The 16983-nt window shown below is 34.5% G+C and overlaps 9 protein-coding genes across 9 annotated transcripts; 6 read left to right on the top strand and 3 right to left on the bottom strand. All coding sequences in view use genetic code 12, as the record gives it.

Moving 5' to 3' along the window:
• Nucleotides 1–318: 318 nt before the first annotated feature.
• HXK2 (hexokinase 2) lies at nt 319–1776 on the bottom strand (the record flags this gene model as incomplete). The annotated part of the gene is made up of 1 exon (XM_049410338.1): nt 319–1776. One exon carries the CDS (start codon nt 1774–1776, stop codon nt 319–321), a length of 1458 nt encoding a protein of 485 aa, XP_049266047.1.
• Nucleotides 1777–2477: 701 nt separating this feature from the next.
• J8A68_000639 (uncharacterized protein) lies at nt 2478–3233 on the bottom strand (the record flags this gene model as incomplete). The annotated part of the gene is made up of 1 exon (XM_049410337.1): nt 2478–3233. One exon carries the CDS (start codon nt 3231–3233, stop codon nt 2478–2480), a length of 756 nt encoding a protein of 251 aa, XP_049266046.1.
• Nucleotides 3234–3401: 168 nt separating this feature from the next.
• On the top strand, nt 3402–4427 carry GPI2 (phosphatidylinositol N-acetylglucosaminyltransferase; the record flags this gene model as incomplete). The annotated part of the gene is made up of 1 exon (XM_049410336.1): nt 3402–4427. One exon carries the CDS (start codon nt 3402–3404, stop codon nt 4425–4427), a length of 1026 nt encoding a protein of 341 aa, XP_049266045.1.
• A 520-nt stretch (nt 4428–4947) lies between these two features.
• Nucleotides 4948–7332, top strand: J8A68_000637 (chromatin modification protein; the record flags this gene model as incomplete). The annotated part of the gene is made up of 1 exon (XM_049410335.1): nt 4948–7332. The coding sequence occupies one exon, from the start codon at nt 4948–4950 to the stop codon at nt 7330–7332; it is 2385 nt and encodes a 794-aa protein (XP_049266044.1).
• A 1182-nt stretch (nt 7333–8514) lies between these two features.
• On the top strand, nt 8515–8841 carry J8A68_000636 (uncharacterized protein; the record flags this gene model as incomplete). The annotated part of the gene is made up of 1 exon (XM_049410333.1): nt 8515–8841. The coding sequence occupies one exon, from the start codon at nt 8515–8517 to the stop codon at nt 8839–8841; it is 327 nt and encodes a 108-aa protein (XP_049266043.1).
• Nucleotides 8842–10498: 1657 nt separating this feature from the next.
• On the top strand, nt 10499–10927 carry J8A68_000635 (uncharacterized protein; the record flags this gene model as incomplete). The annotated part of the gene is made up of 1 exon (XM_049410332.1): nt 10499–10927. The coding sequence occupies one exon, from the start codon at nt 10499–10501 to the stop codon at nt 10925–10927; it is 429 nt and encodes a 142-aa protein (XP_049266042.1).
• A 903-nt stretch (nt 10928–11830) lies between these two features.
• Nucleotides 11831–12463, top strand: RBR2 (putative lipase; the record flags this gene model as incomplete). Its single annotated transcript, XM_049410331.1, has 1 exon — nt 11831–12463. One exon carries the CDS (start codon nt 11831–11833, stop codon nt 12461–12463), a length of 633 nt encoding a protein of 210 aa, XP_049266041.1.
• A 260-nt stretch (nt 12464–12723) lies between these two features.
• On the bottom strand, nt 12724–14439 carry J8A68_000633 (uncharacterized protein; the record flags this gene model as incomplete). The annotated part of the gene is made up of 1 exon (XM_049410330.1): nt 12724–14439. The coding sequence occupies one exon, from the start codon at nt 14437–14439 to the stop codon at nt 12724–12726; it is 1716 nt and encodes a 571-aa protein (XP_049266040.1).
• A 349-nt stretch (nt 14440–14788) lies between these two features.
• J8A68_000632 (uncharacterized protein) lies at nt 14789–16936 on the top strand (the record flags this gene model as incomplete). The annotated part of the gene is made up of 1 exon (XM_049410329.1): nt 14789–16936. One exon carries the CDS (start codon nt 14789–14791, stop codon nt 16934–16936), a length of 2148 nt encoding a protein of 715 aa, XP_049266039.1.
• Nucleotides 16937–16983: the final 47 nt, after the last annotated feature.

The following is a 16983-nucleotide window of genomic DNA, read 5'->3' as shown; positions in this document are numbered from 1 at the left end:
GAAGTTAAGGATTCAATTGGCTGCCTGTTTCGTTTAAATTTATGATAATTTTTTTGCCTTTTGGAAATCTCAGATTTTTTTCGTTTGAATTTTACTAGAGACGATTTACAAAGTATGGTACGACACACACGCAGGGCAGATTAATGAGAGATATATATGTATTTATAGTATAAAGAATGGTTTAATAGACAAGTGAAGGCGATTTACAAGATGTCATACAATTAGAAAGTAAATGAAATAGTTTTAGAAATTACATTTGTATTATCATTACTATATGCTTTTATGAAAGTCTTATATTTATACACATGGATTAATACTCTAATTACTAGCAAGTCCAACAGACTTACCTTCTTTCAATCTCTTTTCAGTCAATGCAGCAATCACAGCAGCACCAACACCAGATCCATCTTCAGCTGGTACAATAACAATTGGATCTTCAGTTACAGAATCATCCCAACCAAAAATATCTCTTAAAGCTTTAGCAGCTCTAATTTTAAAATCAGGATATTTATTATACACAGAACCATCAGCAGCACAATGTGCAGTCTTATAACCTCTCTTCTTGCAAATAGCACCAATTCCACAAACTGATAATCTTGCTGATCTTTCTCCAATCACTTCAGCAATCTTACGAATTACTTTTCTTTCTGGACTAGTGGTTTCAATATCAAGAACTTCTTTAAAAAGTTCATATACATCAGATAAATTTTCAAATGGATCTTCTTCAATTCTAGCTGGGAATGAAGTGTCTAAAATAAATGGGGTTTTCAACTTGGTTAAATCTTGCCCCTTGAAGATTAATTGTTTTGATTCAGCCCATTCAAGTAATACCAATCTTAAGATTTCTCCTAAATAATAACCAGAATTCATCTTTTCAAAAGATTGTTGACCTGGTTTTGGTGATTCTTTATCAATTTGAACATCATATTTAGTTCTTGGTAATACAATCAATTCATTATCAAAAGCACCATATTCACAATTAATTGCCATTGGAGATTCAGGATCAATATCATCTGGGATAATACCTTGTAATTTTGGAATATCTTTAACAACATCATAATAAGCACCATTAACACCAGTACCAAAAATTAATCCTAATTTAGCTTCGGGATCAGTATACATTGAAGCAACTAAAGTACCAGTAGTATCATTGATTACAGCAACAACATCAATTGGAACACCAACTTTTTTAATTGCCTTTTGTAACAATGGAACAACATCATGTCCTTCAACACCTTCAATATCCCAACCTTTAGTCCATCTTTGTAAAATACCTTGTTTAATAGAATTTTGTGAAGCAGGATAACTAAAAGTAAAACCCAACGGTAAAGTTTCATCACAACCATCAGGGAAAACTTCGTCCACAAAGTTTTTCAAACAATTAGCAATAAATTCCCATAATTCTTCACTAGTGGCCGTTCTCATATGTGTTGGGATTGGGAATTTTGATTGAGTAGTATCGAAATCTCGATTTCCGCCCAATTTAACCAAAACAACACGTAAATTAGTTCCACCTAAATCAATGGCCAAATAATCACCTTGTTCTTTCCCAGTGGGGAAATCCATAACCCAACCTGGGATCATGGGGACATTACCACCGGTTTTGGATAATCCTTTTTCTAATTCTTTAGCGAAATGATCAACAATTCCACGTAATTTTTCGGGAGAGACTGAGAATTGTTGTTCCAACGTTTTTAATTCATCTAATAAGGCTTTTGGTACGTCGGTGAAAGTACCTTTTCTATGTGGTGGAGCTTTTGGACCTAAATGAACCATCTTTGTTATGTACTAAATATAAAATAATAAGCGAGGGGGGACGAGCGTTTAGGATTGTTTATCTGTTTTAAAGTAATCGAATTTAAGGATTGAGTTAACCCTGAAGGAATTGAGTAAGATACTTCGAAAGGTGGAATTGGGGGAAGACGTTGGGGGGTTTAAATAGTAATTTTTTTTTGAATTCAAATGTGTTCATCATTTTTTTTTTTGGAAATTCGGACGTCGTGTAATCGTTGATTATTTTTTTGTATGTGTAATTCGCCCTACTCCCCCACCCACTTCATAGAAAGTTCTATTCTTCCGGAAAAAATATTTGTTCTATCTGCAAGTTTTTCCGAGATTCATGTTTAGATCAAGAAGTTTTTCCACACATTTATTTGGTTTTGTGTATCATATAACTGTAAATGTGGTGATATCTTTCCCATGGGCTGAACCAATAGAAAATGTGGGCCCATAAAAATTAGATCGAAGACTAAAATCTGGAGGTTGATGTTACATTCTCCTTCTTATGGGTTGATCTAATGTTCGCTTAAACGAGCTCATGCCTATATTTATCTGGCCAACCTTCTCCTATCCTCCCACAATTTCAAATGTGGCGAATCCTATGCGTAATCGATGCACCATACAGCCCTGCCCACTTAACGTGATTATCACAAGTTGTACATCTAAAAGTCAGTTCATTTTTGTTGTTGTTGGGATTCCTACCAAATTTCTTTAGTTGATTCATCAAACTCCTTCATAGCTGCTCCTAATTGACCCAAATCCTTTTTAACTTCAGCAACGTATTGATTTATTTCTTCAAAGTTTTGTTTATTATAAATGGTTTGATTCTTATGATCAAGATCATCATCTTGGAAAAATGCATTTATCTTTTCTTCCTTCTTCTTTTTCTCAATTTCAAGATTCTCTTCTGAATGAGATGCATTAGGCGAAGCTTCCTCTTGTTGTTGTTGATCTGAAGTTCCCTTTGACATTGCACTTAGATGATATAATTGTTTTTGATGTTCATTCGTATTCAAATCACTAAATTGTTGAGTTGACATAGTTTCCAATAATTTATTCTGCAGGATTTTCAATTTCAGTAATTCTTGATTAAATTTATCATTAAAGAATGATCCTTTATTCTTTACTTCTTCTGCCATATTTCTAACATCATCTAAAACATCAATTTGAGTCCATAATTTATCAGCATAAGTTATGGCAGGTTTTGCTCCTTGGATCTTATCGATTGTACGTAAACTTTGAGGAGCATCATTTACTATTGCATTAGCATATGAATCGGTATTATTGGTAGTGGTTCTACTTAATCTCATATTGAAACCACCACCACTGGAAGTTGATGGATGTCGTTTAAAATATTGAGGAGTGACATTTGATGATATTGAAGTGTTGTAAGAATGTTTTTGTTCTGGTAATGTACTGGAACCATCTGTCTTCACAGGTTGGATGTTACTCATGTCTTCTTTAGGGATTGCTTGTCTTTGGATGTGTGTTGGTTAAGTGTCTTTGGGATGAAGTTGTAAATTGCTTTGGTGGTCAAACTGAGTTTTTTCCTTTGTGGCTGTAAGTTTTTTTTACAACCAATTTGGTTTACTACGGGCACCAGTAGAAGACGGAGACTGACCATGGGATCAGTTAGAGCTACAGGTAGTTCTACTACGACTCCACCTCCTTCTAATCATTACTTCCTATCACCACAGATATCTCCAGCTCAGCGATTATATCTTCAGCCGCTAGCTTCATTATCTTCACCTGAAGTTAGACAAACTTTACATCCACACCACCATCATCACCACCAGGAACAACATCCACCATGGAAGAAACTTCTATATTTGAAACAACCATATCCTGATAATTATACAGACAAGTCATTCCTTTCTCAACTAAAGCGAAATACAACAGTTGTCAAGTATTCTTATATAAAGTTAGTTGAAGATTTTTCATTAATCATTTTCCATATTTCATGTATTCTATTGGTGATTTTAACTTTTAAAGGAATTTATATTCATAATTGGGATCCAATTAAACCGACGATATTAAGTAGTGCAATCTGGTTATTATTATCAACATCAACATCAAACAATGATAGAATCAATATCAAATCATTCATATTAATAATCTTTATATTATTAATTCTATCACCAGTATTAAAATCATTAACAAAATCAACATCTTCAGATTCTATTTGGGCAATATCATTTATGTTATGTGTTGCTAATGTATTACTACATGATTATACTATGAATGCTGCTAATACTTGGAGAAGATTAACTCCTCATCGACCAATCATATCTACGAATATTTCATTATCAAATGCAATAGTATTAGCATCAAGATTAAATTCCACAATTGAAGTGTTTCTGTTTATTTTATTTGCAATTCAAATTGGGATTATATTACCTTTATTTGATGCTAAATTAAGACAATTGAATTATAAACAAGTTCATTTATTAATATTCATTATATTATTTAATTTGGTTAATTATATGATGTATTCAATATTGGATTATAAATTCTTAGTTTATTGGATTATTGGCGCTATTACGATGATTATAATTATACCGGCATACTTCTTATCATTACAACGATATAAGAATGAACTTCAAGGTCCTTGGGATACTGCAAGACCAATACTAAATAGACCTGATTAGAATAGAATTAATATACGAATTGAAATGTACTTACTAATTTAGGGTGTTTTCTGACTCCCGGGGCCATTCACTACCAGAGAACTAGAGATATCTATAATTGAGCTTAATTGCTTTAAAGTGAAGAGTCGCAAACTATTGACTTAATTATCTAATTTAGACTACGCTTGACTTGTAAATAGCTTTCTATTAGCCCATAGGTTTGTAACTTTCTTACTCTAGAGCCGGAAGAGATATATCTACGTAGTACATTGTCAACATACCATATTTTTAGATAGCTTCCATTGGGAAGAGGTCATTAGACGGTTAGAACTAATCATGTAACATCATCTCAGATACATCAAACTTCATTTGAGGCATCTTCACATACAAGCAATAGCTTTACCAACAACCACTTCATAGAACAACCAAAAAGAACAAAAAGATTTTTTTTTTCCATCAATTTTTTTTACAACAACAAAACAGAATTGTTTCACCAGTTGGTTTAATCCAAACAGATATTACAAAACAGATAGAGACAATCATGGCAGGAGAGAAGAAGGATACGAAACCTCCAGTGGTACAGAGACAAACCAGTAACCAAAATGTAGCTCCCACTGCTCAAGGAGTACGACCTGCAAACCCTCAACAACAACAAGGTCAACAACAACAACAACAACAACAACAACAACAACAGCAACCAGGAAATCCAACTCAATCTAGACCAGCACAAGCCAGAGCCAATCAACCACAATATTCCCAAGCCGACTTGAATAGAATCGTATTAGAATATCTTAATAAGAAAGGATATCATCGTACTGAATCTATGCTTCGTTTAGAAAGTTCCAATGCCCCAACTCCACCAGTTGCACCAATTGCTCCTGGCACTACCCCGTTAGCCAATCCAAGTGAGATTGATGCAAAGAAAGAAAAGGAATTGAAAGATAAATTGACCAAGAATGAACGTGAGATTCGTGAATTAAGGGACAAACAAGCAAAAATTGAACGGGAATTACGAGAAACTAAAGATCGTGAAGTTAGATTGGCTAAGGAGAAAGATTTACGAGATTTAAAAGATTTAGAAGAAAAGAAAAAGAGAGAAAATGATCCAGAAATATATACTATTGCGTATTCAATGTTAAGACGTTGGGTTGATTCTTCTTTGGATTTATATAAACCGGAATTATCCAGGATTTTATATCCATTATTTATTCATTGTTTTTTGGAATTGATTTCAAAAGGATTTGGATTACAAGCTAAACAATTCTTTGATAAATTTAAACCAGATCATATTATTTTACATGGAGTTGAAGTTAATAAATTTGCTGGATTATCATTACCTGAACATCTTAAAGAAAATGAATTAGCAATGGCTTATAGAAATCATAAATATAAGATTTTAGTTTCGAAAACTTCCTTGAATTTATTATTATATTTCTTACATGAAAATGAAGCAGTTGGAGGTGCAATTCTTATCCGGATAATTAATCAATATCTTGACCCTGTGATTTCAATAAATAGACCAGATAAGATAGATCAAGAAGATGAAGCTAATCCAGAAGAAGGAATTCCAGAATATGTAACCGATACAAATGAAGTTGAAAAATTTAATGAACAAAGTGTAAAATTAGGTAAATTACCATTAGATCCAGAAGTTTCAAAAGAAATCGAAGCAGAATTAAAAATTAAAGATGAAAAAATTGAACCTATAAATGGGAAAACCTTAACGGATGAATTTCAAGAAATGACAAAACCAGAAACAGATTCTCCAGCAAGAGAATCTCTTCCATTGCCAGTTAAGGATTATTCTGATATTAAAAGAATGATTTTAGAGGTCGAGGATTCAAGATCAAAAATCAAACTTGGAGCTATTCAAGCAAGTGCTCCTTCAGTGTGTATGTACACTTTCCACAATACCAACAATGATATGACTTGTATAGATTTCAATGAAGATTCCAATTTAGTTGCAGCCGGGTTTCAAGATAGTTATATTAAATTATGGAGTTTGGATGGAAAACCATTAAAATCAGTCTTAAAAAGAGATCGTCATCGTAATGAAAATACCAGAAAATTAATTGGTCATAGTGGTCCAGTTTATAGTGTATCATTTTCACCAGATAATAAATTCTTATTATCTGCATCTGAAGACAAAACTGTCAGATTATGGTCACTTGATACCTATACATCACTCGTTTCTTATAAAGGTCACAATCAACCAATATGGGATGTTAAATTTTCTCCATTAGGACATTATTTCGCCACCGCGTCCCATGATCAAACCGCAAGATTATGGGCTACTGACCACATATATCCATTAAGAATATTTGCCGGACATATTAATGATGTAGATTGTGTTGAATTCCATCCAAATTCAAATTATGTATTTACTGGTTCCAGCGACAAGACATGTCGTATGTGGGATGTCCAAACCGGACATTGTGTACGTATATTCATGGGCCACACCAATCCTGTAAACTGTCTAGCTGTTTCACCGGATGGAAGATGGCTCGCTAGTGCCGGTGAAGATAGTGTGGTTAATATCTGGGATATTGGAACTGGTAGAAGACTTAAAGCCATGAAAGGACACGGAAGAACTTCGATCTATAGTCTTGCATTCAGTCGTGATGGAAGTGTTTTGGTGAGTGGAAGTGCGGATAACACGGTTAGAGTTTGGGATGTGAAGAGAAATACTAATGATGCTGGTCCTGAACCGGAAGCTTTTTCATTAGCTGGCGGAGATAATACAAAAGCAGATGGTGGAGCAGTTGCTAATACTGCCGATGGAAAACCGGTTGAAAAAGTGAATAAGAAAGAAATTATAGCTACAAGTGATCATATGACTGCTTATTTTACTAAAAAGACTCCGGTTTATAAAGTTCACTTTACAAGAAGAAATTTATGTCTTGCTGCTGGGGCATTCATGGGATGATCATGTTTATATTTTGTAACATTTATAGTTTTTTGTATTAATATAATAGTAAGATTATCTATTGAAATAAAGGCCCATTTGAGAAATGATAAACTACAAGCTGAATTCTACACGCAGAAGACCTTAGATTTCTTTCTAAGCGGTGAAGATAGTTTAATTGAAGACCTTTCTCAACTTGACAACACGTGTAAAGCAGGTTATTCTACAGCTATTTCTTTTTAAAAAGTGGTGGTCTTAGGCAAAACCTTAACATATGTTTGCTACCCCATTCTTTAAGAATCGTTAGTACATGTATAAATGGCGTGGTTTGCTTTCGGAATTTTCAAAAACTACCAGCCTCCATAAACATTGTAACCAAATTATCACACTTCATTAATCTTAACAAATACTCTATACACACTACTATTGACGCATTATTACAATTTATCAACAATATAATATTGCTTCGAGGTTACGACGAGGCGAGTGCTTTGATGGTGCTTTACGCAACCTGCTATTGTCCATCTCTCTCAGCCCCTTACCGCGGCCCATTATCTACTTATATGTACACCACAATAGAGATTCAAATCAAGGGACATGCAATTATTTTAGTAAGGTCACGCTATAAATAAATAAACTCGATAGGGGAAGGTTTGTACAAATTACCTTTTGCGCTGTGCAGCCCCCAAGGCTCAGCAACACAACTTAGCCAATACTTGCCTTACGAATATTTGCAATTAAATATTGTGGCGCGATCGGAAAAACTATACACAAGGCTTAATCCAAAAATAGAATTTACGACCAATATATCCAAAGTAATATCCGAAAGTAATTGATCAATTGAATTGGTATGTAACTACAACCTAATTGCAATTATGTTTCCGATTCAAAGGGTAATTTCACCTGGAGAAAATTTTATTACTAAAGATGTACACGGTGTTTTTTTCCTCCTATACCATTGCTGCATAAGCCGCAAACTTTAAAAAATTTGATTATTGCTATTATTTTTCGCTATTAATGGCTGAATTAAGTTAAATTCCATTTGAACTAAAACAATAAGGGCGGTTCATAACGCTCAAGGTAAAATAATTGCAGCGGAGAATGAAGCCCCATTTTTCCATTTCTTACTATAAATACTGAAAGAAATTGCCAAAAAATTAAGAATGAAAATATTTCTTACACTCCAATCCACTATCCTTAAAAATGAGATTATCCACCTTATTAGTAGTTGCTGCTTCTACCGTTACCGTATTCGCTGCTGATACCAGTAGTACTTCCGAACATTCCTCAGCAAGCTCGATTGCTTCCAAAGTGGAATCTAAAGTTTCTTCAGCAGCATCCGAAGTGGCATCTAAAGTTACATCAGCAGCATCTGAAGCAAAATCAGCTGCTTCTTCCGTTTTATCAGCCGCAAAGTCTGGTGAATCTTCCGCAACTAAATCTGGTTCTACATCTAAAGCTGAAGCTGCTGGTATTGTAGGTGCTGGTGTTGGTGGTTTAGCTGCACTTGCCGGTGTTTTATTATTATAAGATGTTTTTTAGTTAGATGAAATAAGAGCACTGTGTGTTTACAATGTATTAACTAAATATAATTAAGTAATAAATGCCAATTCAATAATTGTAACAACTCATTGGTCTTCTGTTGTTTGTAGAACTCTCTTTTGTAAAAATTGGCTGTGGCTGCAAAAAACGAAACACGAAAAATATGAATGTTTGTTTTTGTACCATCTTTAACTTAAATAGTTAAACAAGAAGAGGAACCCAGGTATTGATTCCTTATTTGTACTTTTAGCTTACACAAGGTGCAATTGAATCGAAATCTATTATTCGATTAGATGGTATACTTCAATAAACCATATTTTTGATAGTCAGTCATTAGAAAATAGGAGAATCTTCGTTAACAAATTAAAAAACGAGAAAACGAACTTTACGGGCTTAAAAAAATAAAAATCGCGTTTCAGTTTGGAGAAAGATCGGTAAATGTTTCCAATGACTATTATTGCTATGGGCTCAGCTTCTTGTGAAAAATTAGCAATTTATCTGATTGATTGATCGTTGTGGATTAGAATAATAAATGTAAGGCGGGATCAATCAATTATCAATTTTATATAATATTATGACCACACTATCGAAGCCAGACACTTACCTTGTTTCATATCCTCATTTAAGCCTCGTAGAAGATATACCCCTGAAACCGTGGTCACATTTATTGTGTGCATTAGAATATTATTTATCATCTACGAAGTTATTTTATAATGTTCAATTACGTTTTATTGTTCTCTAAGGTGACATATATCCCTCAAAGTCATCATCAAACCCTTAATTACAAATAATTAAATGACTCTTGAAACTATTGCAATGACACGTAGAAAATTGCATCCAAAGTTAGCATTAAAGTGCATCTGGGTGCAATGGGCCCCAACCAAAACTTGGTTTCAGATCATTCTCATCCGCATCACGGGTCGTAGACATACCCCAGTCTCTGGTACATACATCTCTTTGCATCATGCCAAATATCTCTGCATTGTCACAACAAACTCAGGAGGCTGATTGATATTTTAATTCTTCTCCACCCTACAGAGAGGTTTATTATAAAATATAAATCATCATCATCATCTCAATTTCTATCCCAGATTATTTTTTCAAAATTGAAATACTAAATCCCTTGTAAACTGTTGTAGGAAGTAATCCAGAGTCTCAGACTTCCGGTATAACTTGCACGTGACCAAATTACGTCATTGGTATGTATTCTATTTACTAACAATTATACTAACAAACTTCTAGGATATCACTATGATGCAATAGCATTATATGATATCATTACGATGCAATAACATAAACAACAACTAAAAATAGAAATAACTAAAAATAGCAATAAGCTAAATATAGCATATGAGGTCATAGACCATATAGAAATGAAAGTTGAAGTCAGCATAGCTAGACACCCTGAGCATAGCTCACCAGACACATATAAATATGGGACAGAGTCCACTACAGAAGAATATCTCTATACATATAATAACTAACTAACTAATATACACCATACACTCTACTACAATAAGTATCAATATATCAGTCAAAATATACTCTAAAAGAAACTATCAGAAATGGGTGACAACTTAAGTACACAAGCCTTCAATGACTACGCCTCCAGAGAGCCAAACCTACAACATAAACTTCCTCAAAAATGAAGCTTTCAACTATTATATTAGCATTATCAACTACGGTAGCCACAGTCACAGCACTTGATCTTACTGCCGCATTTCAACAATTCCAATCGCAAATAAATGCCGCAACCGCAGGAGCTTCAGATGCTTTAGCTTCCGCGAGATCAGCACTTTCAGTTGCCCAATCCGAAGCATCCACCAATGCACAGGCAGCTAGTGCAGCTTTGGAATCGGCTCAATCTGCATTATCTGTCCAATTAGCTTCTGGCGAATCAAAGGCTACTTCTGCAAAATCGGAAGTATCAGAGAAGGCATCTTCAGTAAAGTCGGAAGTATCTGCGGCTACTCATACAGGTACTGAGACAAGTAAGGCTGATGCCGCGGCTATGACCTTGGGTATTGCCGGTGTGGGTGGATTGGCAGCTTTGGCTGGTATTTTGATGTTATAGGGTGAAATAATGAGAGAGTTTGTATTTATTTGGGATATTTTATGTTTTATAGGATTTTCGTTAACTAATGAACTTTTCGACTTGTTTATGTTATATATAATGTAACATCTCTTTCTCATGCCATTGATCTCATGTCAATCATAAATTACTGGGCTAAATTTGATGACAGATATTTTGACGAGATTCAAGCTGGCTTGTAACAATTTGTATCCGTTACTTGGCAACGATAACAATAGGTGGAGCTGCGATGCAGGATTGAAATCATATCGAGAGCCTCCCATACATAAGCAAGCTCCAAAAATTTTCACTTCGGATGCTGAGATTCTTCGTGTAATGTCTAATTAGCAACTGGAACCGAGCACGTTAACATCCACTATTTTAATTTAAGCCTTTCTAGAAGTGTGCCTCTTAGACACGACCACTCCGCAATAATCAGATTGAGCGAAAAAAATGCTGCAAAATGATGTTTTAGATAAGTTCCTTGTAATTCCACTTGTAGGTTGGATTTCTATGAGCATTTCAATTAATTTGAGTAATATGAGCCTCCTAACTAGTCCAGGCTCTCCTAAATGTGGGCATTGTATAATAACCAATCTACTTTTCAAATGATCAAACAATGAACGTGTCGATTGATATTTCCAAATTGGTGGTTCACTTCCTAATTAGGAAATTTATCTGCAACCGAAATTTTTTTTTGTGCCTAAATGGCAAAAAAAGTATCAATGGTGAATCATGATGTTTTAAAGAAAGTATAAATAAAGCATCAGATTTCCCACTTACTTTCATTTTCTTATTTCTTCTTTTCTTTTATAGTTGTTTAAAACCATTCTCAACTTTCTTATAAAGTCATTTTCTCATAGAATTCACTAATTGTCTCATTAAAATACACATTACCATAAAATCATGAAAGCTACTTCCACAATTTCATTATCAGCAGCTGCTTTATTATTATCAGCAACCTCAGGAGTCCAAGCTGCCGACCAAGCCGAAGTAAACTTCTTAACTGCATTAGTTGACGATTATCAAGCTCATAAAACTGAATATATCAAATTTCTTGCCACCGCAACCAGTATTCCATTAGAATTAGCGACAATTGCAACTCAAGTCTTAACATATACTGATCATTCATATACAACTCTTTTAGATAATCCCGATTTGGATTTTGGAAAAGTAGAAAGTTTTGCTTCAGAATTACCGTGGTATACTAGACTTGAACTTGAAGCCGACGGTTCAGCTTCTGCAACACCAACATCTAGATCCACTTCTGATTCAACTACAAGTCATGGAGATGTGGCCAGTGCCAGTGCTGACGAATCTTCTACTGAAGGAGGACAATCTGAAACTGAATCAAATGGTCATAGTACCACTCAAACTGGTAATACTTTGACTACTAGTAGAAGTCAAACTACTGCTACTACTGGAAGTCAAACTAATACTAGAACTACAACTCACGAAACTTCTACTACTACAGGTGGTGCTAATGGATTACTTGCTCCTTTTGGTGCTGCTGTTGGTCTTGCTATTGCTTTACTTTAGGCGAAAAACTATGGGGTGGTACATAGAGGGTACCTTGTTACAACTGTTTAATAATGATTCATTAACACTTATAAGTGGTTTATTCAATTTCTTTTGGATGTATACATTCTATTTCGTTTTATATATAATTCAAGTTTTTTATTTATAGATTTTAAAAATATCCGTTGTTCATGAATAACTTCAGCGTTTGCCTGAGATTGCGTAGAAGTAACTACTGACATTGAGCAGACTATTGATTCGTAATAGTATGATGTACGTTTCTATGTAGGTGCAGTCATAAATAACATTAAATATTTCAAATTCCACAAGAAATTATCCAAACATTCCATAGGCACTTCATTATTATTATTATCCAAATTAACGTCCCCTGGATATATTCGTTTACATAAGTCCGTCACATGATTAATCAAAAGAATTAAATCTCTATTAAGTAATTTCAAAGCATATTCAAATTCTTGATTCATCAATATATATTTTCCTTGATGACTAGTATTTGTTACTTTTTCAATCTTATACTGATTATAACACAAGGCGAATTTATATGGGGATTTGATGTGCAGTTTTGGATATGTTGCTGATGCAAGTGGATATGAATTAGATACATGGTCAACTATAAAACTATGAGACCCGGCAAGGATGATTTCGGATTTAAGTGGAGTATTGGTGATATTAGCCAATAAACTTATTATTTGGGCAATAAATGTTATCCCGGCGTTGATTTGGGCGATTTTGAAATTATGCCATTGGGATTCATTTAAGAATGTTGGTTGATAATATGAGTTTTTCAAATCATGGGAATTATAATAACAAATATTTAATAAATCTTTTATATCTGAAGGAAATTGGAATCCTAGGATTGAAAACAGAATCCCATCAATGTTTTCAATTGGGAATATGTCTTGAATTATTTTGGTTATTGATTGTAGTTGGGAAAGTAACTCTGGATATAATGAAACTTGTAGGGATTGTTTAATCGATTCAATTTCAGATTCATATACTTCAATCTGACTAAGTGTTGTTTCTTTAATTGCTTCGAATTTAGTGGAAAGAATCTCTTTTGTTTGAGATATTTGCTTCTTTATTTGATATATTTCTGATCGTATTTCGTCATTCTTTGATTGCTGGTTTGTAATTGCAATACCCAAGGCATCACACGAACTTTTTAATCTGCCCAAGAAAATCGGTACATTATTGATATTATTGGAATCTTGAAGAACATGCATATCATGAGATATCTGCTTGCTTAACTTATGTTTTGATATATAAAACTCTTTAATTGACCTATCTAGATTATTCATCGATCGTATTGAATCAAATGAATATGAAGGTATCGATTGGATATGATTTGTAGGTGGGATTAAGCACGATAAAAGATTTTCTCGGGGAATTTTCAATAAGTTAGGTAATGTATACCATCTACCATTTAACTTTAGAATCATTGAATTTGGTTTAAATAGCGACAGTAATTCTTCTTCTAATAACTGTTGTTCACCAAGATAGATTAGATTGGCTTTCAAACTAAGTCGATAGATTGCTAATAAATGCCATTCATTATTATTTGAATTTGGAATAGGAAACATCGGTCGACTCCATAACTTTATAATTATCTTATCAAAGGAATTGGGTAAATCAAAAGGTAATGAAATTGTATCAAACTCAGGATTCATAGTTTCTAATTGAATATCACTAATATAAATCAATTTCTCTTTATGTCGTTTACTGAATAAATGAATTGTAATAAAAGAATCAACAATACGTCGGTTATTAATATCTATTAATTCTTCATTTTCTTCAACTTCATCGAATTCAGGTATAGCTGTAATTGTTCCTCTTCTTCCTAATCGTTTAACTGGGGATGTAGTGGGAGTTACTTGTTTGGCTGTCTTTGATTGTTTGACATTTGATGCTAAAAATAGATTGAGAAAATGAATTGACTGGAGGTTTCGTAGTCTACCATCATTATGCTTTCGATTCATACTTCATTTATCTCTTTCGTTAGATGCCCAATTGCCATATAAACACCACACTTCCTATACACTAATTGGGACAACTCATAAGGGAAGGAAACGAATAATATCAGCAACCAATTTGGTAACAGTTACACGACTTAAAGATCGACAAAAGAAAGAAATCTTTTTTCCGGTGGTCCCTCAAAAAATCCCAAACAACAAAAACAAACTTTTACAGTTTTTACAGCGATTCAAGAAAGAATTAAATCATTGAACATTCAGTGTTGTCAAATCAAATAGGATTGATATTAACACATCAGAAAGATTGATACTGTTTAAATATAGTTTATACACATGAAGAAAAGACAGGCCAACAATGTCTTCATCATCATCATCTGATAAAACACAGAATAAATCCTTTGGATTTAGAATATCCTCAATCTTTAATCAACATCACACACATTCCCACTCATCACAACATACAAGCCAGCCTAATGATAGATCCATACACAAGCTGAACACATCACCAGCTATGACAGTACTGCCTAATAATACAGTAACAACAACAGCACCAGCAAGGAGACTGCAGACGAATTCTTCGTCTGCAAAGCAACAACAGCAATTACCTACGCCGGTTAGTAGGTCTTCCACTTCAAATCGCTCGGCCCAGGTCCTACATGGTTCTACACCACCTCCGCAAACCGCCCCAAATGTCCCACCACCAAGTACAAGAGGGATAGCTAGTAGCGCACCTCTGAATACTACTCAACTAGCTAAAAGTAGACAGAGCCCAACCCCACCACGATCGCCTGATAGTCAAAATTCTAGAGGTTCCAAGATTTATTCACCTGGCAGAAGAAAACCTCCTCCAGACTTTGATGTTGAAAATCTATACTTCCAGGCTCCAAATATAGTGAAAACCTCCCCTTCACCATTAACATCACAACCTACCCTTCCAAAATCAAATTCTCAATCAGATAGTATTGATACTGATAAAATTGCAGATTTAGAAAAAGGGCTTGATAGTTTTCTTAATCTTAATTCTTCTGATAGTGACTCGCTTTCAAATAAAATTGAATATCCAACAAATGATTCAATTGAAGATTTTAAGATGTCAAGATCTTCACCTTTGATGGGACTTTCTGATTTTGCACCTAACTATAACCAACTTAATAGAACTGAAACTGAAGATTCAAATAGATCGGATAATCTGACAAAAATAGAAGGGACAAGTCTTCCATATCCTGCTGAAATGAGCTTCAGTGAACTTAGTTCTCCTGTTAAACCAATGTTTGATATGAGTGGTTTGGATTTAAGACCGCAAGGTAGTAGTGTACTGGATATATCAAAATCACCTAGTCCACACGAAACTTCATTAACAAATTCAAGATCAAGTACTCCCACTGGAGGTGCTTCATTAGATAATGCATCAATTGGATCACTGGATTTATTCATCTCAAGGCAACATCAACAACAACAGCAATTTCAACAACAGCCACTGGCTCCTCCATACCCACCAACTCGTCATTCAACAGGAACGGCTGTATTCCCAAGATCTCCAAGTCGACCCTCTCAAACCCAGCAATTTCAACGTCATGCTTCCGAGCCTATGTCATTTGGAATCTCGAAATCAAACACCGTTAATACATATACAAGTTGGGGATCACCCAGAAGTAACCTGCATCGTCGTCAATCAAGTTCAGTAAGTTCAATCTGGAGTTCTAATTCTTATAGGAATGTAAATCTTGCGGCAATTAAGAAAACCATGAATTTGAAACCCGGAGAAGGGGAAAGATCTAATTATGTATTATCAATTAGAAGAAGTTCAGGGACTTCATATAACGAAAACGGACCTTCGAAATGGAAATTACCTGTTGGGATCTTACCAGTTGATAAATCGGCCCTATATGATAATTCTAATGGTAGATATCTTCGTCTTGCTGGTGCAAGTGCATATAGAAAGAAGACCAGTGGGGTGGAATTAAAGCATGGTCATTTGAAGCCAAGATTATTAGCTGCTGAAATTGATGAATATGATGATAATACTTCTTTGGGACTTAGCCCTTCTACAAATACGACTACGAGTGGAAGTGGACCAACCGCATTCACACCAACTTCAAGATCCAATAAATCATCCGAGTCTTCAAAGACTGCTTCAAGAGAGAATTCTATCGCTAGAACAGTTACTGATGCATCTATGAGAAGTGGAGGGGATAATCAAAGTTTTACAGGGCTTTCAGCTAGGAGTACACGTAGTGATTCTATGGGATCTTCTTCTTCAGAAGATTTGGCTGACAAGATAGATGTTGGATATTATCAACATCGCGGATATAAATATGATAAAGATGGTAAGGATGTGATATTTGATGAAGAGATTGGGTTTAACAATAATGAGCATAGTGATTTGGAGGGAGTCAATGAGTTTGATGGAGAGGTTATACAAGATATTAGTGAACTGGAAGATTATGATGAAGCTCCAAAACTTGTTTTAGCCAATCCTGACGCTGATACTGATAGTGATTGAGTTGGGGGAAAATATTACCTTTATGTACAGTTAATGATATTATATTA

This window comes from Hemisphaericaspora subhashii, assembly GCF_019202705.1.
Source record: "Hemisphaericaspora subhashii strain CBS 10753 chromosome Unknown scaffold6, whole genome shotgun sequence".
Lineage (NCBI taxonomy): Eukaryota > Fungi > Ascomycota > Pichiomycetes > Serinales > Debaryomycetaceae > Hemisphaericaspora > Hemisphaericaspora subhashii.
The sequence above is the reverse complement of the archived record's forward strand: the minus strand, read 5'-3'. Positions and strand labels throughout refer to the sequence as shown.